This window comes from Periophthalmus magnuspinnatus, chromosome 1 (genome assembly GCF_009829125.3).
Source record: "Periophthalmus magnuspinnatus isolate fPerMag1 chromosome 1, fPerMag1.2.pri, whole genome shotgun sequence".
Lineage (NCBI taxonomy): Eukaryota > Metazoa > Chordata > Actinopteri > Gobiiformes > Gobiidae > Periophthalmus > Periophthalmus magnuspinnatus.
The window spans coordinates 19741130-19767500 of NC_047126.1; the positions used below are offsets into that span (position 1 = coordinate 19741130).

The window sequence follows — 26371 nt, forward strand, 5'->3', positions numbered from 1 at the left end:
AAACAATAAGCTGTAGCAAGGCCTGAGCATTTGTCGTCTGTCCCCATGGTTATGTATATATATGTAGCCAGGAATGCTCCACAGTACGGCATTTTTGCAATAAACACATCTCTTTACCAGAAAGTTAAAAAATGCACCTTTAATTAACCACAATTTATTTATTTTTTGAAATAGTTCCATTTTAATATACTGACTAGCATTAAAAGCCCAACATGTTTTATTCATTATACATGGCCTTCATGTTTTTGCATCAGTTTGATCCCTTAATAAGGCAAAGGACCAGGGTCAAAAATTACTACAAACTTAACTGCTCCACATTGACTTCCACTCAAAATCTCTTTTACATGTCAAAATATAGGGGTCTCAGGAAGGGCCATGACGTGGGCGGTCAATGGAAATAATTACTTTAGCATATTAGGAAAATACAAAAGGTTTGAATTTGAGCTCTGTTTATCTTGCATTAAAAGACTACGCGGAGCTGCCGGATATTAAAATTCTAATAAAAACGTCTTAAATTGTGGCCAAATTGGGTCGTAAAGTGAAGCTAAATGATTTATTGGGTTTTTACTTTCACGACAAAATGACGAATACGTGGGCTGACTACAGATGCATTTCACCTGGTTACTTTTACTGCTAAAACTATGCGATGACATTACCCGTACCATAACATAGGGCTTTCACAGAAGTCTCCCATAAACCTTGATTATTTACACTGTCACCTCTCACGTCTAAGTGGTCCGATTTGTTTGACTTAAAGTAATTTATTTTGGCTTTGAAAATACTTTGACACCTTTAGGTTGGTAATTCATGGTTTATAGCTTAGACTAATGTGTATGTAACGGAGGTGGGGTCTAACATACAGAGGACGGCATCAGCAATGTGTAATTTGTGCTTTCTATGAGGGAACACATTAAAGGCCCTATATTATGCAAAATGTACTCATGTTAGTACATTGGAACGTCATCAAAAACAAACGTAACTCTTTATTATTAGTCTGTCTACATCTCTAAACCTCAAAATGATCTGTTCCGCCTTGCGATGTCATGAAGCGGTAGTTTTCAAGTTAACAGCTTTTACCTTTAATCAGTAGAGATAGACAATTCCTGGGCATAACATCACAAAGTGGAACAGAGAGGAAAACACATCTGAGAGAAGAACTCAGCCTAAATATGCAGGGTTTGTGTGTTAAACATGTTTGAATGAAGCAAAACAAAACTCCAGGTAGGTTTTTGATGAGGAAACAACATTATAACGTCGATCAGAAAATGGCATAATATGGGTCCTTTAAATCATAGTACTTTCTTTTATATTATCATGAAGTCTTATATCTGTGTAATTCCTCAGTCGTCTCGGTATATTCCAGAGTGGTTCTTGGGCATATACTAGTCTATATGGTCTTGTTCTGATACAGCTCAACATCATTCTAAAGCGATGCAGGAAAGGTTTTATCTTGTGAATGTGACTTTTTTAGTAGCGACACTTGCTTTAATGTGAACAGAGGCAACTCAAAATTACCATTTCTGACCATTGTAAAAGAAAGAACCACATTATGGACTGGGACAAAGCAAACTTTATTGGGACAACAAACATTGTCACTAGATTAAGGAGGCAATTGAAATACGGAAACATGCCCACGGCACTGTAAACCGGGACGAGGGGGCCTTTTTACTCTCACACACCTGGGATACTGTATTGACGAAGTTGGACTGCAGATGGCGATGTCTTCCTGCCTCTATCAGTAATAAAACAACACCAAAACTTGCTTAAATTAGCTGGCCGGACATGAAAAAATAATCTAAATAAATTGATTTTGGATACTTTTGAAAATCCGACGTTTCAGATATATTTAATGCACAACATAACCAAACAGAGAGAATGCATGTTTTTGTGACTTGCCAAAAGGGCTGCAGACTGTCTGTAGACATTTGTCCATGCTTTCTCCCTGGCACCTCCTGTTTGTACTCATATCTGGGATTAATCTCATTTTTGGCTGGCTCTTTGCGCGCTGACCACTCTCCTCCAAGTGAACACTATCTTATGGGGGCTGCATGGCTTTGATTACATGCTCCAAGTTATGGTCCCAATCCACAGCCAAAAACAGCTAAGCCAGAGCGTTCAAAAGACCTGGATCTGCGCCAAGCAAAAGAAAGAGGACTATTCCGTTACCGGCAGAATATTTTGAAGACAATCGTGGTGTAAGTATACTAAAATGCTGAGCAGAGTTGAAAATTGTCTGAAAATGTGTGGTGTTTTAAGATGAGAGAATATATTTGATCCACTGCAGACGGTGTGAGTTTAATCGGGTAATTCTTAGAGGTTTAGGCCATCGCAGACCTCAAGGTGTGGAAGAGAAGTGGAAAGAAGTCTAGACATATTTTACAGCAATTTTAATGTTAGTGGTTAAAACTGTCAGATTTATAGCATCAGTTTTGACAGATACTTATTAAATAGTCCTCATTAAATACTGCATTCAAGTTCCAATTTGAAAAGTTAGGTTAGCAGATTACAAACAATTTGGCCTATACGTTTAAATTAGTTTGGGGGGGGATAAGAATGGGAAGGTAATATACTGTAACTGACAAATTACTATTGATACTTTGCAGCTGCTGGGGGGGGTTGAAGCTAACCAGTGGCACTGCTCTGTCTCAAGTTCGTAGACTTTAATTTGAGCTTTGTTTCCACACAATCAGACCATAAGGAATTCTCAAATAACGTAAGTCATAAGCTAGCTAGCATTAGCCAACAGTTTTCGGTTAGCTATACTTTTTGTTGAAAACCAGACACATAAACGAGCCAATGAAAACTTGTATTGAACACAGGCTCTTGAAAAATGTGTTATTTAAATCCGTTTAGCATTTTGGCTGAACATTCCTCCATAGTCATACATGCAGTACCCCCCCCTCCTGCAGCATGATGTTACTGTAATGTATTAATAACTGATTATAACTAAGTGGGTACTACAATTGCAACTCCAAATTCCCTAATCCGCAATAACAGTATTATTCTGGCTAATCTCCATTGTATTGTTTTCTATTATTGGTTTCTACTATTTGTGTAATGAGAAAGCATTGGGCTGCCAGTTTCGGATTGCGAAATTGTATGTGGAGGGGCTTTGTTAGGAAAATTATAGATATACCACGGGAATGCGCATTATACAGTTGTGAAAGACGATGGAGAAGCTGACGTGGTTGATGGTTCTGCTGCTACAGTGGTAATATATAGTCTAATCGAATGGCATACTTTAACTACTTATGGAAATTATTGCTCAAGGGTGCACTCTAAGACATCTGCTACATACCTGTCGAAGTGGAGATGTTATCATTTTACCTTAATTTTCCACAGTATGGCATTGAACCTACCAAGCCAAGTTACATGTCAGATCTGCGTTCACATTAGAATGCATGTTATCAATGAAATGTAAGCAAGATTGACATGTTGCACCATACTCCGGAGAAGTAAAGTAAGGTAATAACCCAATCACACTTTCAGCTGTCAGTTTTCAAAAATGCAGCCTGCAACATAACACTTCTATTATCTTTTTTTCATAGCAAAGCACTCAATGAAAACATCAATTATTTGAACAATGCCTTTCAACATAACAACACCATGGAGCTATTTCTGCTTTTCTTGTTTGGAAAGTGAACTTGTGCCGTGTTTTAATCTATGTTATGTTTGAGAGAATAGGTTGTGTTGACGCGATATCACAACAATCCCTATAGTTTAAAACTGAGCTGGAGGACTGGTCGGAACTCTATGGTGGAATTTGCTATCAGATTGTGCATTTGTAATAACTGGGCCTATTAACGTGAAATAAAACTGCCACAAAGTTCAAGGTCTTCTCTGTCGGCATAGCGAGGTAAATTATGTTTTCGAAATAGCTTCAGAAAGTGGTACTATTATTCAACACCAAAGACATGATTGTTGTCAGCTGAAAGGACTTTACGACATAAGATTATTATTGGAGGTTTGTGGAGCAATCTCAAACAAGTTATGTGAAGGTTCAACATTTGTGGATTTTTATTTTGGCTATTTCATTCTTCGAAAACAGTGACTCGCCTATAGAGTTATACAGACCCTTATTCTAGACTGTATATATAAATGGAAATGGCTAACACGCTAGACGCCGCGTTCCAAATAGGAAATGAGCATGGCCGCACTTCCGGCTCCATCTGAAATTATGACATCATCGAATCCCACGTGAACGCAACCTATGTTTTTTCTTTCTACCTACATCATTGCCGTTTACCCCAGAGGCAGTGGCAAATGAAAGCGCTCACACCACTTCAAAAAACACAACATTCTGAGACAAAATGATCACCCAAGACACTCTCCACTCCTCCATCTTATTACAACCCTTGTCAGACAGCTAATATTCAGCTATTCTTCTCCCAGAAAATGAAAAAATAAATGCTAAAAAATACACAGCCTTCCTGCTAGCCATGCATTTCAAATATTCCTGGGGCGATATGCTTTTATAATAATGTATGAGCGCCAATCTCAGCCGTGTTACAAAACAGAATACTAAATCTTTTTAATGCCGTATGCTGTATTGGTAATAACTCAAGAGGAAGTGTGTTCGCTCACTTGTCCCTCGTAAAGGTGTCGAGGAGGTTAGCGGTTTGCACATTATGTCGTAGCCATTTTCCTGTCAAAGCGTTTTCCCAGAATGCATTTGAACTATGGCTTCAGCGGTTTGTATCTGTCTGTGGCAGATAAAGTATAGTCCGCGCTACTCGTGGATGTTTATGGTATGTTATTACAGAAGTGAATTAGAGATGTTTAACAAGGGATAAATCAAGTTTTCATGTTACATAAGAAACATTAGTGGACAAACGTCAAGGTGATGGTTGCAGAATCACCTTGAAATAAAGCATATAAACTTTGGAGATTTCCAATAATTATATAAAAAATAAAATAAAATAAATAAATAAACAAATAATAATAAACCAGTCAAATATTAATATGATTTTTTTTTTTATTAATATATGTACTCATGATATTATTGCACGCTATAGCCTTGTTAATGTTTGGGAAAAAAAGCTAAATTTTTTGGAGTCTTCTGTCACATTATCGCTCATCAAAAACATGCCTGAAAAGGTTATGATTTACATGCCATCCATATATGTTTGAGTAATTTTGTAATCCCTCCCGGGCACTATCCACACCCTTCTTACAGTTAGCAGTATGATCTTCTCTAAAATCATCTCACAAGTTGCTATTGCATGACAATGTTTCATAAATATACAAACACATGATACAAAACAATACACTACAACTTCACAAACCTGACGTGATGTGCAGTAGTTTCTTAGTGGAATGCACGCTGACTGTGTTATGATAGTGCTCTGAAGGGGGAGCGACGGGAAATATGGCATTTTCAAATCAATAAAAAGTAACATGGTGATCTAAATGGTATATGTTTGCAATTAATTCCCTATACAATAAAAAAAGAAAAAAAAAAACTGAATTGCATATGTTTGAATGCCACTTCAGTTCAGTACCCACAATCCCCCACCTATACGCCATGAAAAAGTGAGCACATTTGGATATTTTGGGATATTTGTGCTAGTGTTGCTTTTTACAGTAAATTTATTCATAAAGTTACCCAGCAATTTCCCAGATACTGTGCAGAATTCAAGCATTTAAACCTGACTAAATTAAACACGGAAATATCCAACTCACCCACAGCCTCTGACAGCCCGTACACCCTCTGTCCGTACGCGTCGGTCTTGTCCCAGATGAAAGTATAGGACAGGTTTGGCTGAGCAGGGAACCACTTCTGGAACAGCCTCCCCACCACAGCTACCATCAGGTGGACCTACGCACACACATATATGGGTGTTGAGATGTATGTCTGCTAGTGTTGTCACAGTACAAACATTTTAGACTACTATTTAGATACTAATGGAAAGGCTCATTACTCAGTACAGATTTCAATAGATCTAGGTAAATAGTATTCTTTAACATAGATGTGTAGTTTTATACTAGTTTTGATAAAAATAAAGACAGTTCTAACACTCTTTTGGTTATGTTACATGTGTTTTTTTGTCCAATACTGTCTATAATGTTTATATTATATACATTAGGCAAGGCAAGTTTATTTGTATAGCACAATTTGTACACAAGGTAACAGAATAAGAAAGACATTATATATACATACATTATATAGACTTTTGTCATAAGAAACTACCAAGTAATTGAACCTTATCAATATCAATTAAATGAATATATTTAACACAGAGAGAGAAAGAAAGAGGGAGAGATGCTAGATGGTTAGTAAGATATATAAAAAGAGGTAGAGAAAGAGAGAAAAGAGAGGAGCTGGTCTGACCTTCATGAGGTTGAATGGGATGGAGGTCTGTGTCATAGTGACTTTCAGGACCGGCTTGTATCCCGCTGCTCTGGAGCTCAGGTAAACCAGGTTCAAGTCACTGCCCGGGATTGACGTTTCCTCTTGTAACACCTGCAAAAGAGAAAAAAATAATTTATTAGATTAAAAGATTATATTATATTACGCAAAACTGACTCTGGTGAGCTTTAAGCCGTGTTAGAATGTTGTTACCTCATCATAAACATACCCGGAGTTGTATTTTGTTTCATTCAAACATGTTTGAGTGACCCTTTATTTAGGTTTAGGTCCAAAGCTCGATATGCTCTATTCCACCTTATGATGTCATATACTGGTAGTTTTTAAGTCAACAGCTATGTTTTACCTTTTGTTACCTTGATTCTAGTGAAGGTTTATGGGGTTGCTGGTTCAAATTCCACAACAGGAATTGTGGAATTTGTGTGATTAGTTGGTTGTGCACGCTTTATAAGAAAAAGAAAAGTTTAAATTTATGGCAAAGCTAACTACTTGATCTAGTGCGAAGCTGTATTGTTAAGAAATACTTTTTCTGAGTGTTAATGAATAATACAAGATTTGATTGCTAATTGCTTTGGAGCATAAATAATGTAACCAACAGAGGGATGCTTCCCATTGTAACAGAAGAAAACAACAAGAAGTGATAAAAACGTGTTAAAAAATTGAGAATTCTGCAAATTAACAACATTGGATTTCAGTTATCAAGTGTATTTCAATCAACACTGCTATAGTTCATAAAGTGTGCAAAAAAATTATATGAAGTTTCAAAAACCCACTGTTTATATTATGTGCAGGGAAACTTATGTGAGTAAAATGCATAGACTGTATAAAGAAGTCATTGTAATGTCACCTATAGCTCCATTCAGCTCCATTCAAATGAAGCACATCGAGGCTAGCAGTTACAGGGGCGAATCTGGATCAGCGTTCCAATCATAAGTATCATAACAACCAAAGAGTCAATCCGGAGCAAGACTGTTTAAGGTAAAGCCCCTTCTCGCTCATTGGTTTAGCAGGGGGCGGGCCCTTAGCAATGCTGTCAATCAAACCTGTTGTTAATGCTAGCAAGAGCGACCTCCAGGAACGAAGGCACCTGATTTGTCCATCATTAATGTTCATATCTTGATTTACAGACAAAATAGCAAAATAACGTAAGACGGAGATGGAGGCGGAAGTGCGGCCGTGATCGTTTCCTATTTGGAACACCGCGGCTAGCAGGTTAGCTCTATACAGTCTATGGTGAAATGACACAAATGAAGAAGCCTTTGTGCCAGCCCCGATCTTATACTACATAGACTTTCCAACCTGGACATCCAAAATCATCTAGATAATTTAATGTAAACTACATTGATGACCTTTTGACAATAAACAATCATATAATTAGTACAGGTATGCTTTCATTTTGGTGATATTCAAAATACAGTTTCTTCCCTAAATTTAACAGAATACATGGCAGTACTTAGATTAGCCAACATAATATTGATATTGTTCAAGCTGCGCAGTAATGGTGAGAAATATAGAAAAGAACATCACTCTTGTAATGTGAAAATAATACAACATTATATAATGCAACTCACTGTGAAAGTACTTTAAGTATTCAACACATAGATCTGTGATTGGTCAGTACAATGAAATATACTACAAAATACTTTTTAATTTGAGGATTCAGTATTCAATTTTGGAAAAAAACATATTGGACAAGCTTTGCGATTGTGATTTGATTTGCAATTTCTGTTTTAATACTAAGTTCAAAGGAGAACTGACAAAAAGACTGAAATATAAACTGACAGACTATTTCTAAACATTTTTGTACAGATCTAAACTACAGGGTTAGCAGTTTTTATACAGAATAAAAACAGAAGAAGAAATTATGGTGCTTCAAAAATTGTAATTTTGTGTTCATTGAAATTGCGATTTCAATTACATTTTGATGGTTAATCTTGTAGCCCTATCATTTATAATGCATTTCCAGAACAGGAAAACCTGTGCATACGTCCAAAAACCTGGGAGGTCTTTCCAAGTCCAGTCCCACAAACACAGCACAGCCTCAAACCTGTCAACCCACAACATATTGCTGTTTACCTGAATGTTTACACTGATTGATGCTCGCAGCTTTAGAAAACAATAGAATTCTGCCCTCTCTCACCTGGCCCTCACTGAAACCATCTGTGAACCATTTTAAAGTCAAGAATTTACTGTTAACCTCAATTACCGCTCGAAGAAAAGCTGACGAAACCAACGCCAATTCTCTGCAATAACATTGGTCATGGACATCTGCTGCTTTGGTGAGTCACTATTATTCTAGCCTCAAACAAGATCGAGTCCAAACTGTGCCAATGATACGAACTGTAGTTTTTGGCGAGTTTTAAATCCAGAAAGAATAAAATCTAATAGCTTTGACAGCTCATTGCATTTTTTCTTTCTTTTTTTTTTTTTTTTTTTTTTGAAAGCGCAGGAAATAACTTCATTTGGTCTTTAAAAGCAACATTTTATTTGGAACATATTTTTCCTCTTACTGAAACACGAGCAAGCCATTCCAGGGTGTCCGTTACAGATTTACTCATTTGCTTTGTTGAAACTTAAAATGAGATTGTCACAACACGTGTGATAGCTTTTCAAATGTCGGCAGCGTGTTTTGCAAAAAGAGCGTCGCTTAGCCCAAACATTTCAGATTCACATGACAGTTTTGGAAACATGATCAGCAACGAGCAAATGAAAAGATGTTTTGTTAGAATGCTACGAAAACAGTTTATGATTTTGGAGGTCAGTTTCATAATAGAGATAGACTAGGATGATATAGGCTAAACTGTGACAGACGTTTGAAGATTTACTGTATCTGCAATGCAAACAATGATCGCATTTTTATACAACGCTTATCCACTTCAAAGGCTTTACTCAAGGAACCACTCACCCATTCACAAACCAGTATACGCAGACACTAGCATGAGGTAGGTTAAGTGTCTTGCCCAAGGATGCAACAACAGCTCAAGGATACAACAATAGCATTCATCTGTGGAAGCTGAAGTTGAGCTGAAATTGCACCAACCTGTGGGTTAGTGGATCTGACCGCTCAACCAATAATGTTTACGTCGAGAGCGGGATTCGAACCGGCAACCTTCGGATCAGTGGACAAACCAACCATACCAACTAAACTATTGTTCGTGGTTCTTCTCTTACAAATGATGAATGATACTGAGTTTGCGTAAAAGTGGGTCAATTAGCCAAAATGTACACTTAAATGTGCTGAAGAGTAGTGACCTAAATTATAACTTAAGTAAAAGTAAATCTTATCCAGAGAAAACTACTACTTGAGAACTGTAAAGGTGTCTCCATGGAGATGTTTTTTTCTCTCCTTGGAAACTTCCATAATATGGCATCAAATGTATCCTTTCTGCATTTATTTGAATTACAAAAATAACTTTCTAACATTCATTCTTGCTTCGAGCAGGGTCCCCCCTTCGCTGACAACTTAAAATAATACCTTGATTCTGCCATTTCCAAAGAAGAGACAGAAAGAAATAATTATAGGATATAAATAAATACGTTTCCAAATCAATCCTTAACGGTTCCAAATGTATTTTTTTTCCTGTGGGAGTGTGTGCCAACTTGTCTCCCTGGGGATGCTGTGACTTTGCTTTCATGTTCTGCACTGTCATAAATTTGATCTATTTCCATGGAGACAAGCAGGTGATACCAACATGCCGAGTTAAAGATCAGATCTGTGAAGAGGCAAGTCCACTCAGAGTAAGGAAGAGGTTTGTTCAGGCAATAAAAACACCTGTAATTGAATAAATGCAAGACAGCGGAACATTTCATCAACGCTGATAGTCTTTAAGCCGTTTACATAGTACCGCAGACTTGTCGTGCATTCCGCTGCTGTAAGATCTCCCTGTAACCTACATTTAGAGTGAACATCAAGGTTGCTTCTTTTCCTTTGGTGTAAAATACATCCGTGCAACGCGTTTGAACAGGGGCGTGCTCTCCCTCTCCAAAGCCTGCGCCCTGCACCTCTGTGGGGTGAGTCTTTGAAGGACGCGAGGGGAGAGCGTTTTCACACAGTACTTATGGGTGAAGGGCACATAGAAGGACTCACTCAGATCTGGTCCTGGACTTTAGTGAGGACTACAATTAATTATGATTGTACTACTTTGAGTACAACCAATAAACCAATAAACTACAGCTACTATGAAGACATCCACTACTACTACTACTACTACTACTACTACTACTACTACTAGATACGTCTAGAGAGTACTTATGGCAGGCAGGACTGACTCAGATGTGGACTTCAACTTAAGTGGGAACTACAACTACTAATTATGATGATACTACTTTACCACCATCACCACTACTTCTTCTACTTCTTCTACTACTACTACTAGTACTACTTCTAGAGAGGACTAAGTGAAGGGCAGGCAGAAGGACTGACTCAGATCTGGACTTGGACTTTAGTTGGTACTTGCGCAGATGCTGCTTCTCCTTGACCTGTCTCTACCTGCTGCAGAGATATGTGGAGTGACACTGGTATCATGGGGAGTGAGATGAGGTGATATATAGAGTCCACAGAGGAGGGAAAACATCTAAAAAATGTGATACTTACTAAAACAAAGAAGCTATTGCTTCTGTGAGGACAGCTGTAACTACTACCACTACTATAATTACTACTCTAGACTGTACATCAACAACTATTACTACTACTACTACTACTATTATTACTCTAGACTATTACTACAACAACAACAAAAACAACAACTACTACTACAACAACAACAACTAATACTACTATTACTACTCTAGACTGTACAACAACATCAACTATTGTTACTACTACTCTAGCCTGTACAACAACAACAGCAACTATTACTACTACTACTCCAGCATGTTGTTGTATGTCAGAGAATCTCACCTCATTTATCAGTGCTACTACTACTACTACTACTACTACTGCACAGAATAGTTGTTGAAATGTGTCCAAACAACTACTGTACTTATCTACAGCTACTACAAGCATATAGCAATAATGCCTTGGATGTTTGGTTCTTTTCTTGCAGGAAAACAATAGATTAGTCTTAATGTAATCCAGGCTGCAAACAGTGGTGGGTGGAAGGAAATATTTATGAACAACTTGTACAGTAATAATTGTTCCCACATAGTGCATGTCTAATAAGGTAAATATGGCGAGCTTCTCCTGCTGAGTGATCGAATATCAGGCCAGATACATGTTAATGAATGTGTTTGGATCAATGCTGCATAAATGTTCTTTGTTTACTGCAGAAAAAAAACATTTACAGATGAATTTTGGCATGAATAAACTCGCACTTAAATTTGAGCGCTACATTGTTCCAGAATAAAGTCACGTTTGTACTTTGAAGAATTCTGATAATTTCAACATTGTATTAAAATGTTCTAGGAAAAGTTTTTGCTAGTAAAAAGTTGAGAAAACAATGGAATAAACATCTCACAGTACAAAAAAAATGTATTTTGTTACTATCAACAAATCTTGCCAGTAGACAAGTGTGCAGTGTTTTTCATTTCATTTCCATTTATCTTTATTTATACAAGGAGAGCCCAATGAGAGTACAAGACTAAAACAGACTAGAAAACAAACCAAAACAAACAATATACAATTTTATTTCAATCTACAATTTAACTAGTTGTGACAGAAGGGCACCTGACACAAAAATGTACCTAAAAAACTTAACAAAATCTGACGTACAAAGAAACACAAATAGAATAAACCTCACTGAACAAAGACACATGAGACAAGGTGAATGCAGTGTCTTGCCCAAGAGCACAGAGGCACTTTCTAACATCCAGTACATTACCCACATTATCAGATTTATTTGTTTCCATAACATTATACATTCTTGAATTAAAGAGTCCAACAATAACTAATAGTCTGACCTACTTTTAACTACAAGTTTTTATCTTTTTTTCTCAAATTACTTTATTCCCCTCTTAATTTTACCCTAAAATTGACTAAAAATCCCTATCTGACCTAATTATGTACATTATGTCGTATTCATCTTTGTACTTTAATTTGCTATTCCCATGTTAATTAGATATTACTTTAATCTAAAAAGCACTACAGTTGTCTCCGTCTGATCTCTAGTTTACAGTAACAGTGACACAATTCCCCAAGGCTGGACCACCCATCCAAACACAAACACACGCACACAAAAGTGGACCCAATCTGAACGTATTACCTTTATCAGCTTTTATATATTAAATCTATGTATTATATTTTGAATACTCATAAAATCTAAATCATTTGCTTTGGATGAATATAAATAATGACACTGAAAAATGCAACGTAATTGAAACTGGGGCATTCAAACAATATGTAATAAAATAAAAGGGAAGCCTCTTAGGACCCAATGACCATGAGAAGGACAAAAAAAAAAAAAAAAAAAAGGAAGAAATATCTCTCCAGGGATTCTGACATCCGCGCTGCTCGGTGGTATATTTTTCAACTGTGCTATTGCCTTTTCATTAGGCAGGCATTTAGTGTTCATTACAGAGCCATTACATCCCCTTTAAGACTGGCCTTTCGCTGGCCTCCTCGCTAATGGACTCGGCACCAGCAAAAGCTTAAGTAGCCGAGTTTCCATTGGCGTGTTTGATCCGCACATGCAGCCTACACGAGCACGCACAGACTCACAGCTGCCCGCTCCCCGAAGAAAAGCCCGTACACACAGTGATGTATATAAAACGTGTCAAATAAAATATATATTATGGATCTACTGTGAGGGGTTGTAAAGGCAATACAAAATTTAATATAAGACCAGAATGACATGGATTTTAAAAATGTGATGTGTTTAGTTCAAGTCGGTTTAATTTTATTCATTAGACCAAAAATAATTTAAGTGGTTTCATACATACTGTAGTGTTTCTGCAGGGGAACATTTATTTTGCAAAATTTCACTAAATAAATAAATACAAACATATCATATAAACATAAAAATATTATTAGTTCAATATGCTGTTTATCTATTTTATTTTTAATCAATTTTATTTTATGTTATTTTATTTTTTAAACTAAATATAGTTATGTATACATGTTTAAGCAAATGTTTTATTTATGTATTTATTTATTTAAATTGTATTATTATTTTTAATAAGTTAAGTTTAGTTACTGTTGCTGATGTCTTAATAATAATAATAATAATAATAATAATAATAATAATAATAATAATAATAATAATAATAATAATAATAATAATAATAATAATAATAATAATAATAATAATAATAATAATAACAATAATAATACTACTAATAATAATAATAAAATAGTAAAAAATTATACTCAAATCATTATATTATGAATCTAAGTCATAACCTATTGATTTCATTTTTACAGTCTTCTTTCCACAGCAGAAACTAAGCACCTCTGGCACAATCTTGCAATCATTAGACACTTGGTTTTCTTTTTTTCTCCACGCAAAGATAACACACCAATTACTACATTCCTCCATGATGAGCAGCTGCAGCCCTGGCCAAAGGAAACATGCTATTAGGCTTATAAGCAGTTAGAGGCAGGAGCAGGGTGGAGCTGCTTCTGCTGTGTGTGCGTCTCCAGCCCACAGTCCCTCAGCTGTGGTCCTGTGTTGTTCTAAGACACAAGGAGTGGTCTCCATCTTTGTCCAGAGTGGAGTGTGTGAACATTTAGCAGTTTGTTTGACGTACAGCTATAGGCCTTGTGTTGTTTAGTTGATTCATAGGTACATTTAGATGATAAAAAATTATATAGGACAACAGAAAAGATAAGTTAGTGAATGCTTGGGTCAGCTGGATAATGTATTTTTTGTTAAAACACAGATTAAACTCATGTGTCATAAATTTCATCCGTCTGTTGTTGTATGTTATAGTATTTTTTTAAGCCTGCACATTTATTTTTGCATGAACTCCTGTGCAGTTGGGGTCACATACAAAAAGATGAGTAATAGTTTTGAAAGCTTTTGCCACGGCCACTTATTAATCAACTGCAATGTATGTCTATGGAGGAATATTCAGCAGTTACCATGGCGACACAACACATTAGCAAACACTGACAAAAAGTTAAGATAGCCTGAAAACTGGATTAAATGGTTTTAAACAGTACATTTCATTTTCAGCAGCTTGTTTATGTGTTTTATTTTCTAAAAAAAAAGGTGAGAATGACTAACTGAAAAACTGTAAGTAAGTTTAAGTAAGAAGGACGTTTTTAACATCACAAAATCAGTTCATCTGTTGTACTTCTTTATGATCAGATTGTGTTAAAACAAAGCTCAGATTAAAGTCTTGATCTTGAGTAACTGAGCTCCAGACAAAGCAGAGCCTCTAATTAGCTTAACGCCCCAGGGAATATTGATGACCTCAGCTGCAAAATATCAATCCATGGCTTTGCTGGTGAAGGATCTACCACCTGCTTGTTTCCATGGAGAGATTATTACTTTGCTGAAAAAGTTCCACTGTATGGCGTTAAACTAATCTATCTTCTATCTATCTATCTGGAGACAAGTTACATCTATTTTTAGCAATAAAAAACAGCAATTAATGACATATTGTAGAACATTTGATGCAATGAAAAAAAAAAAAAAAAAAGTCTCCACACACGGAAGCAGGTAGCACACCCCCTACCAGTAAAGTTATATATTGCACCTTCACATGTACAATTCAAGTATTGTTTAACTCATCTAGACATTCCTTAATTTCAGTGTAAAACCAACATTGTTTTATTTGTTCACATAACACATGCAAACTTGTCATTTTCTCTCTCACACTCACCTCCACAAAACCATTTCGATGGGGCCACATTTCAAACTGGACATTGTTGTTTTACTGTTGTTCCCAGGAACTTTTGCCAATGTATTTAAAACATACTACCTTTAAACTCAAGGTCACCAAGGCTAAAATCCAAAATGTCTCCTCTTATTCTTGGTAAATGGGAGTCTAGGTCAATGTGGCTTTGATTATGGTCCGTTGGGTTCAATGTAGCTCCTATAAAAGTTCCTAGTTCAAATTCTTGTCTAGACAGTTCACATTCATTTTGTGTCCATAGTCTGCTCCGGTTACATCAGTTGCCTTGCTTATGTGAACGTATGAGCATAATTATGGGATTGATTAAATTGAATAGACAATCTGATTGCACAATATGACAAATTGAAAAGCATTAAAACAGAATTTGCAACACAATAGCAGTCTTTAGCATGGTATAAATGTCTTTTCTACTTCAAAATGACCATGACAACCAGTTAACCAGCAGTATAATGCAATCTAAAGACCAGACAAAGATACAGTTCTCCATACCTGTGTCTCTGGGATGATAGGACCATCTTCAGGCGAGCTTCTATAAAACGTGGACAGAGGTGACGCCACAATGACTGGGTTTGGTCGGATGAAGCCACTCAGATCACAGCTGGGGATGTCGTTCTCCTCCTAGAAAAATAAGACAAACAAATGAATGTTAATTATTTACTAGGCAAATTTTAAGGCAAACTATAATATAAACTAAAACATAAAGGGATAAAGAGTGGTGGTCCAAGTACTGATACTTGAGGTACACCTTGGTAAATTGTAGATGCGACTGAGCAGAATCCATCAAATGAAAAAAAAAAAAAAAAAAAAAAAAAAAAAGGAAGGAAGGAAAGAAGGAAAGAAATTCAAAATCTGGAAGTTTTGATATTGGTTGATAGTGGGAAATGTTTATTGTGTGTGTGTGTTCTTGTCCCACAACTTCAGCCATTTTGAGTGAACTGAATGGAGTATACGCTGTCATAGGGGAAATTAAAATGAGTAAAGGTTACTGATTCAGTTTCAAAAGTCAAGTGATAGTAATAACAAAATGCCTTGAGGTTGACTGGCAATGATGTGCTTATGTTCTCTCCACTAGGGATTCTCTCTCATATTGACAGCTAGGCAATAGAGTATCTTAATGTTGCTTTTACTAGAAATGGTTCAAGAATATTACTTACTTTCTTCATGACCAGTGTGTCCATCACATAGAAGACGTTCCATGGCACCCACACTGTCCTGTATTGGGTGAGGAACGGAGCGCGCTCAAAACTCAAGGTCAATGATGCTCCGCCATTGGCCAAGAGATCAAACCTAAAGAAAACCGATCAAAAATACAGTCAGTCTCTCACCTCTTAACAGTTTTTTTTTTTATGTTTTTGTAAGTATTACTTGATTTGGGAGGATGGTACTTTCTTGTAAATATGTACCATAGTTTTACATCAATTAAGTGTCAGTTTGTGGAAAACAGTTGAAAAGAAATGCACAAAAACACAGGTAGGGCTGAGTTCTAAAATGGGAAACCTCTACCTATGTGGAGGAAGCCATTTTTCTGACAAATTAAAGACTGATTTAACCAGTGTTGGGCAAGTTACTTCAAAAATGTAATTAGTTATAGTTACAAGTATAAAAAAAGTAACTGAGTTAGTAACTCAGTTACTTTTTGGGAGAAGTAACTAGTTACTAGGCAAAGTAACTACTCTGCGTTAATTTACTCCACGTTACTTATAATGTTAAAACAATAAAAACACAACAGATGTGAACCTTTAACATTTATTTCACTTTAACAGATTGCAATTATATTGCATTTGTTTTCAAGTAAATTATAGAATGTATCAAAAATTAAAAAATATAAAACATTTCATTTGAAGTGCAAATAAATCAACATGTCACACAATTTCAGACAACTGAACTTCAAGTATTTTCTTCATTAAAATAATAACAATAAAGTGCTTTCAGTATAATACTGAAAAGATTCATTACCATGTTTTGCAAAACTAAGGCATTCAAATGTAAATCATGTAAAATAAGACAAAACCTTTAACCTTCTCTGGTCATACACTGTGATTCTCTGTCCAGTATTCAAATATTAATCACCTCTGATCTGAGCCTGTTCCTCTTTGGAGAGAACACAGTCACGTTTCTGATCAAAACACAACTCGGACCTAATCTGCTGTGAATGCCCGTGTGGACAGGACATCATTTCCCATCATGCATTACGCGTTTGTAGTCCATGCAGGCGGCCGCAGTCGGTGGAGAGCTGCTGCGCTCGCCTTGCTCAAAAACTTCCCGTTACCGGCGCATACGTCAGAGCAAGTCAGTGGCATCTTGGACACAAAACTAACCGGCATGCACCGCGCACCGACTGACGGCATCGTATCTGCGCCCGCCTCATCTCAAACGAGCCTTTTATCTCACCCCAGCCTCCTCTTTCACCACAGAAACACAACAGCAGCTCCTCGGCTGAGAGACTCTGATGAAGAGAAGAGTGAACTGAATAAAAAGTAACGTGCCACATTTTATTGTCAGTAACGGTAACGGCGTTACGACGCTAGGAAAAGTAATTAGTTACATTACTCCGTTACTGAAAAAGTAACGCAGTTAGTAACGCCGTTATAGTTTAACGCCGTTACTCCCAACACTGGATTTAACAAAATAAAGGTGTCATAAATGTTTTATCATTCTAATCATAACTATTTTGTAATGTGGTTCTTACTAACACTATGGTTGCGCGTTAACTTGTACCTATGTTATGTCTGCTGCCAATGTCCAACCAGGAAGTAAACATTAGAAACAAGACAAAACAAACAAAATCTTAACAATTTCATATCAGGGGCTGTTCAAAATGTCTCCCTCTGAGTCTTTAATGCAGTTTAGAAGCACTTTGGGCAGCTGAAGTTGTTTTCAAATGTGCTATATAAATAAAATGAATTGAGAAAAAAAAAGATTATGATTATGATTAGTGAAATGAGTAATGTAACATGTCATATGCATTTTAAAGAGTTCATATATTCCTGATTAGCGCTACCATCCAATAGCTTTGAGCCTATTAAAATCACACATTTGGCCTTCTGATCTGTGCATTGTTGACACATAAATTGCCTCGTCTAACTATGTGTGGGGCTGTTGATTTCCATTCTGATGTATGTGCATATCATTATCTCCACATATGTCTTAGCGTGTGTTTAGGAGCCCTTAACCTCCTGTGTGCGAGCAGAGTGGGTGTGTGTGTTTGTGTGTGTGATTGATTGCGTCCATGTGAATCTAATGCATTTTAAAAGAGTCTTTGCAGTGCGCACCTCCCACACAAATGCTAGGAGACAGACAGGAGAGCAGGGACACAGCCAAGCATATGTTTAGTCAAGTAGCCATCACTTTGCTGTGCTGGCCTTTGATTGCGCAAATGTGTTTTTAAAAAAATAAATCCTTTATGGTTACATCATCATGGGATAAGGGCGAATGGACAGTTATTTGCAAGGCCATTTCAATAATCGAATATGTCAATCTGCAATAGCTGGAGCATAATTGTTTCTATTACAGGGCTCTCTTTAAAGTGAATGTCTGTAACTTTTAATGTATTTAATTTTGGCCTTGTACTATAATGTAAAGTAAGCAATCTGTAAGAACAAAATACTTGATACTGCCCCTTGTTAGTAGCCATAGCTATTCAAATTTCGCAGAAACTTAGACCAACGGCGTGAGTCTTTTGTCTGAGGCAGCAGTCAAAATGAGAAACTGCTATTGGATTTATACAGGAGGCTGTGTTTGGGAAGCTACACGGGCTAAAAGGAATGACAAGCGATGAAGAGTTGGCTAAATTCCTTCTGAACAGGTAACAAGGTGACTCATGCGCATATTTTAGTGAGAAATGCTCATTGCCATAAACAGTTCGTTCATTATGTATCTGTAGCTATAACTGACGTGTGTAAGAGAAAATACATCACTAGAGTGTTTGTTTCTGCTGCAGACCTGCAAGTGTATTAGCTTTCTTTTTGTCCAGAGAATAAAATATAATATAACGTTAACTGCACTCAGGCTGCAAGTGTAGACATGTATTTGCATTAAAATCCCTAAACCCCACACCGAGATGTTTCACACAATCACAACAACAATGAGCCAAAGTCAGATCACAAAAGGGCTGTGAAGAGAGATGCAATGAAAACACACTGCATGATCTTTTGAAATGATATGTGTGTTGTGATGAAAAAACCTGTGTGCAGCTCAATAGCATTTTAGGAGTGTAATCTGTCATTATGATTCATCTGTATAGGATATTAATCTGAAGAAGCTAGGGTCATGGAGAAGGTGAATCTTTGAGTGCTTCACCTGCACAAAGGTAAGTGCAATATGTTACTGTAGTTTCAATTGTCACGTCTGAAAATGCTATTGTTGTTGTTATAGTCCTCCTTATCACTCTATGTAATCTATGTATGTCCTTTATGCAAACAGAATAACATAAAGACACATCTTATTAATGCACTATGGCACAGGTTTGGATCCAGCTGTGTACTTATAACAACGAACGAACAAACACTGAAAATGCTCAGCTCTAGTCAAGACTCTGACCAAGATCATCATTTACCAACATTTAGAAGTATAGTTATTATATTAGAAAAAAAGAGAAAAATAAATTCTCACATCCTGTAAAACATCTGATATAGATAATTGTTTATTTGTTGTAGATCAGTAGAACAGATGGAGTCATTCTATAATTATCTTCTTATAAATGAAAAACTATTTTCTTTCTCTCTTCCAGTCATCAGTGTTTGGACACAATAATAGAAGTGTTTTTATTATTCAGGTCTGTTGGTAAGATGAGAGTGATAAGGAGGACTGCAATATAATCAAATAGAGTAACAATAAAAACACAGTCTCATTGTCTGCTCCATCTGACCCTCTAATCTACATCCTCTGCTTCTCTGACCCTCTCTGCTGCTGCTGCTGCTCTGACCCACTCCTCTGCTGCTCTGACCCACTCCTCTGCTTCTCTGACCCCTCCTCTGCTTCTCTGACCCACTCCTCTGCTGCTCTGACCCCTACTCTGCTTCTCTGACCCACTCCTCTGCTTCTCTGGCCCCACTCCTCTGCTTCTCTGACCCACTCCTCTGCTTCTCTGGCCCCACTCCTCTCCATCTTCTGCTTCTCTGACGCTCTCCTCCTCTTGTCAGATGTCAGATGTCCCTGCACTATCAGTTACTATATTCAATAGTCAGTGTGAATACATGGAGAAAAAAAAAAGGCTAGTTAATATTCTGTTTTATTTTACAGGTCATCAATTACCACACATTTTTTTTTTTTTTTTTTTTTTTGTAATATGCTGTTACTGTTTGTAAGTAAAGCACTATTTTGACAAAAAAGTTGATAATTGCTCTGTTTGTGTAAGTGTAGATGTGTTTTTATTCAGAAATATCAGATTTCATTCTGCATTACTAACAATAACTGTGTTTATACTCGTTTATAAATGCAAAAGCAACACTTTATCATATCACATTTGTTTGATTTTTCTTCTCTTTCTCCAAATTTACATTCACTTTGTACCAGCTTTTTATGGTCTTAAAAAATATGAAAAATCAGGACTAGTTAAACTATTTGCAGTGGTCCAAAATGATTCCTCACTTACCTTTTGCATTTTGAGCATTTACCGTCACAGTAAAGCTAACAACAACTAGCATGCTAACGGTACACTTTCTGATCATCAGACGACAAAACGCTTTATAATTAGGTACTGACACCACCAGACCAAGTTGCAGGCCAGATGTCGTTTATGGCATTACAAACATCTGTAACTGTATCAATGCAAAACAAATATGTTTAATGCCATATTGTGGACCATTCCAGTGTAGCATTTCCAGTATTGTTTAATAATGTAAAGCATAATAATAATAATAAAGTTTAAGCGGAGAGATGGTGAATGCTAATGAGAATATGAATATCTCTCGGTTTGTCAGTGGGAGGTACTTTTGCTCTGAGCTCTTTGTGTAACTTCAGTAAAGTTGCAGAATATTAGGTGATATGAATTCAACTATATTCTCCATACAACTGAAAATATACTCGAGATGTTTTCTTTTGCAACTTCTACAACAACTCTCAAACTTCATGTATCTGACACTATTTCAATAGCACACTGCATTTCAAATGTGGTTCGATAACAGTGAGAACACTTTGGCCTCAAAGTCAACTCTGAGACAATAATGCATATGTGAAACTACATAATGCAGCAGCACAAAACAACAACAATAATAAGAAGAAGAAAAGTTAATCCTGTATATATTGTATACATTACTAAACAGTTCTGACTTGTGTCTAAATACTGTTATTTTCTGTGTCTGAGATATGGGTTAGACATGCTCAAATCAAATATAACTTTTACAGATGATAATTGTAATACTGATTTACTCCTATTTACAAAATGACATTGGACATGACGGCCAGCTGCTGCTTTAGTCAATCAGAAGGCAGAACGAGGCTCACATGAGTCTTTTGGGTTGGCAGTTTCAGTGCTGAATTCCAGTTGGTTTAAACCTAAAATGTCTCTCTCTGAATCCCTCCTATGTAAACCTCAGCAAGTGCAGCCAATCATTAATCAGAGCTTGAGACATGACGTGTTCATATACTGAGAATGAGGAAAAAAAACAAACACAGAAACATATATGTTCTCTACGTGCAGGTCGGCACTGCCAACAGGTTTAGTTATGGTTGTAATAGCATTTTTAAAAAGACACAGTGCAGGCTTCATATTGTATCTTAAACACTAGATGGACAGCTGTAGATTTGTTATTTTTTTATATGAAGTGAGTTTTTTGAGTTTTGACCGACAAGTCGTACTCACATGCCATCCTTGCGCGTGACGGTGTACCCATGTTCAGGGTAGTGGACGAAGGTCACATTGACTCCGATAAGGGGCGTCCCGTCAGCTGTGAGCACCTGGCCCCGGATTATAGACACCAAACTGTGGAGGGGGAACAAAATAGATGAGATAACTCAAAGGATTAACTACATTTGCAATCGTTTTTCATATATTACAACCTGTGGACAGCTGAGGGGAATATGCCATGTTGAAATAGCCAATTGCTAACACGACCTTTAGCAACTTGACACTAACAGATAAGTGGTTTGCAATATAAAGGTGTACTATATAACATTTCTGGTGGACAGCGTGCTGCTTGTCTCCATGGAGACGTTATTGCTTTGATGAAAATGTTCCTCAGTATGGCACACTTGTCTATCTCCATGAAGCAGATAACACCATCAGGCTAAGATACAAGTCAGATTTGTGGAAAGGCCACCCCTCTCACAGTAAAAATGTATTTTTAATTAAAAAAACAAGATAGATAAGTTGCAAAGCGATAACATCTCCATGGAAACAAGTAGGAGCCGGGTCTTCTACTAGAAAAGTTACATAGTGGCCACATGTTTCTGATTACAAACTCTGGGTACTGGGGCGGAGTGTGAAGTTTGGATACTGGTTAGACTGATCACACTGTTTCTGTGTGTTAGGGTGTTACTTAACTACTTCTTCATTATGAAATAAGTCTTAGTTCATGTTTTATTAAGGCTTATTAAGAGTCGCTACGTTATACATTTGTCACACATTGATAACATTACGCACACAGAAGTATCAGCTGCACATTTTGGCTTGTCGACTTTTGCTATACGTTCAACTTCTCCACCTCCCAGAACGATCTCATTTGCATTGGGTTTCCTTTCAGCGCGGGGAGTCTCTTTGTAAGAGCAGAGAGCAACGATGCTTGACTCCAACTCAAAACATTTGAGCAGAGCCGTGGGAGCAGAGTAATGGGACAGCGATATTACCACTCGGGCCACGGTGGCACCTCTCGCACTCATTTACATATCTGTGCACGCCGCTGCCTTCATCAGACACATTCAAGTGAACTGGAGGAGATAATGACCAGAGATGACTGGAGCGGGTGAGGAAGAGGAGGGATGAAGAGCTTCTCGACTCATTCTTCAATCTGCCATGGAGACCAGGGCTGTTCCTGTCCATGTAAGATGTTTGAATCTTATTTGCTATTTTAAAGGGGGATATGTAGACCCATGCATCATTTTGGCGTTACAATGGTGCATAACGTTGACTAAGATCCCTAGAGAAAGCCGTTCAATGGGTGACAGGTCCTAAAAGGTCAATGGTCAAGATAAGGGCCATTAAAAATTACACATACGCACACACACGTCATACACACACACAACACAAACTTGTCACATACAATCGTAAATAGCCAAACCATTTTAGGGCTTTATGTCTTGATTTGTCTTGGTATTGTTATTGTTATACAGTTACCACTATATATGACTGGTTACTATGTTTGTTTGTCTTGTATTAAATAAATAAATAAAAACTCTTGGAGATTTAGTCAAAACTCAAATCTATTTTACCACAAAAAATACTATTCCACCTCTCCTTGACTCAGTACACTCAACATTCTGATTCATTCTGATTATGTGAAGAAAAAACAAACAAAACTTTTTTTGGCTAATTTCCTTCTCTTAATAATTCAGAATTCCTTCATAAGACCTTGATGCCGCTTGGTCAATGAAAGATAGTGAATCACTGGCTGATTTTAAAATGATTAAATATCCACATTCAAACTGAAGCACTGATCAGATCAAGAGGCTTTTAGATTTGTCCTGATCTCATTCAGAAAACATTAACCACTCGGGTAGTTGTGTGTAAAATATTCTTAGAGCAAATGAAATTAAACATATCATGTGATTATTGAGATACAGTGTGTATATTTCAATATCCCATTGAAATATATATAACTTTGGGTATAGTTTACAAGTATTAACATTCTTCAGGCATTTTCTTTTAGTCTAGGTAATAAAGACAACTATGCCAAGGGGCTGTTTTATTTACTTATATATTTATCATTAACTTCCAGTATTTTAGCCTTGAATACTTGTCAGAATCGAAAATGTGTTGATGTCCCTTTCTCAGATGGGGACGGGGTCAAGTATTTCTGTATGAGTTATATATGGGATTTTATTAAGAAACAAGAGAAGAATTTTTTTTTCTTTAGATCAAGCCACCTCAAAATCTGCAGCTAACTTTACTTAACCAATCCCAATGACACACTACAGGCCTGTATACAATATCACACTATTTGAACCATAGACTGTGTATATAAATGGACATAGCTAACCTGCTAGTCGCTGCATTCCAAATAGGGAATGAGCATGGACATGCTTTCAGGTCCATCGACACGGCTCCAATTCACTTTACACTGGAAAACTGTGGCCCCTCTTGCTGTAACTGCTGCTGTCAGACTCGTCATTTTGGTCTTAAACTGTTCGTATTAACCCGCTCCACGTGCTCCTGGTGTTTTTACTTCACTATTGTGTCCATAACTCAAGATATGAACCTTAATAACAGACCAATCTGGCACCTTCTTTCAGGTTTGATTGACAGCGTTGCTAAACACCTGCTCTTTGCTAAACCAGTGGTGCGAGCAGGAAGGGCTTCGCTCCAGATTGGCTCTTTGGTTGCCATGATACTCACAGTCGGAATTCCAAATATGGACCTCGACTCCAAATTCCTATACCTGCTAGCCACGATGAGCTTCATTTGACTGGAGCTGAACATTATGGGTGAGGTCACACTCACTTAGTCCACTTCTTTATACCGTCTATGATTTGAACTCAGGTTTGTTCTATATTAGACCTTCTCAGATGGAACCAAAATGTCCTCCACTTCCTCAAACATGTCCACACAATGTCACTTTGCTGCAGGGCTGATCTGACATAAGCCTTTAATAACTCCATTGATTGTAGCCCATGAGTTACTTACATTATAAAGAGCAAATTAATGTCCAGGTATGTGTGAACCCTCCAGCGCCAAACTCATAAAAGCTCCAAATAATTAACTGCTATCATTCAGAGCAGGGTCCATGGAGGACAAAAACTGCAGTTGGTTTGGAATATGGTCAAGTATTCCACTGAAGGATTGGGCCATTGGAGAATGATGTAAAGTAACTACTGAAACTATAAAAACTATCTTTCATTGTCTTATTTAAAGGCCCTGTACCTGATTTTCCCATGTATTTTAGCAACATTTGTCATGTGTCAGTCCTGTATAAGCAGCTCTTAAGGTCAAAGTAAGTCTGCTGCCTGCATTTAATTAGAAAGTATTTTAGTGCACGTTAGCATGGTAGATGTTGTTAGCTTTACCTCCGGGCAAAAGTCTGCACTGGTCTCCGAAAGTTGTGAAAAAAACACTTAAAAACTCATTGCGGTGAATAATTAGGACGTTCAGAATGCATAAGATAAGTGAAGAATAACTTTGCAAACGGTTTCAAATGAACTAATTATTTTTGCACATTTTTAAAACAATGAAAATTAGGTACAGGCTTTTAAAGTCTAATTATCTTTAAAGGCAAAATCTTGACTTAGGTGGAAACTTTATTTTGCTAAATCGCTTAAAATAAATAAACTCATCTTCACTAATAATGGGTTTCTTTTAAAGCAATGTCTTATGTTTATACAACTAATAATTTTGAGATTTAATAGATTTTACGTAGATTAAATGTGATTTAAGTAACTTTACTTACGGAAACTTCCACATTATGGCATTAAAATGATCTATGCGTAGCCAATATAGGGCCAGTGAATAAATAAGTGGATAAATGCAAGATAAATATGCCATACTGTGGAACATAACAGGCAAAGTAATGGCATTTCAGTAGATAATAGACATATCCCTAAAGCGATATAGTGCACTTTTAACTTAGAAACTATTAGATGGAATAGATTTCAGTTCGTTTTTTTTGCTGTGAGAGCATTATACATTGGCAGGCTTTAACACGTTAAGCTTCGAGACGTATTTTCCGACCATCGCAGCCTCCTGAGCACATGTTAAGCCGTTTTTCCTCCATTTCTTTTAAACTCTGCCTCTCTCGCTTGTCATGAATGAATGCAGTGTACACGTTCGGTACATCGGGATGAAATGGCTGGTTGGGTCATTTTGGACAGAGCTGAAAGAAAGCAGGAGGTGGTCAGTGGAGAAATAAAAAATAATAATACGAGCACTATTATAAAAGCAGGCTCAAAGCAATTTCGCTGTATTAATTTTTTAGAAGGTGCCGCGGGCCAGTCTGAAACCACAAACACCTCCTGTCACCGTGCGAAGAACTGATGTAAATTGCTATTGATTTAAAATACAATAGAGCTTTCATAGATCATTTTAGTTGGCCAACTTTCTTCAAATTTTGCATAGCGGTT

General features: G+C 36.9%; 1 protein-coding gene across 2 annotated transcripts in view; it reads right to left on the bottom strand.

The window, feature by feature from the left end:
* LOC117393469 (teneurin-3) overlaps positions 1-26371 on the bottom strand; it is a 516796-nt gene that overhangs the window by 83273 nt on the left and 407152 nt on the right. For both annotated transcript variants that reach the window (XM_055225737.1, XM_055225739.1), the window contains 5 exons: positions 21966-22085; positions 16318-16450; positions 15653-15781; positions 6332-6463; positions 5683-5818 (listed from right to left, as the gene is read on the bottom strand). In XM_055225737.1, the coding sequence (XP_055081712.1) occupies positions 5683-5818; positions 6332-6463; positions 15653-15781; positions 16318-16450; positions 21966-22085 (650 nt within the window). The remainder of the gene's footprint in view (positions 1-5682; positions 5819-6331; positions 6464-15652; positions 15782-16317; positions 16451-21965; positions 22086-26371) is intronic.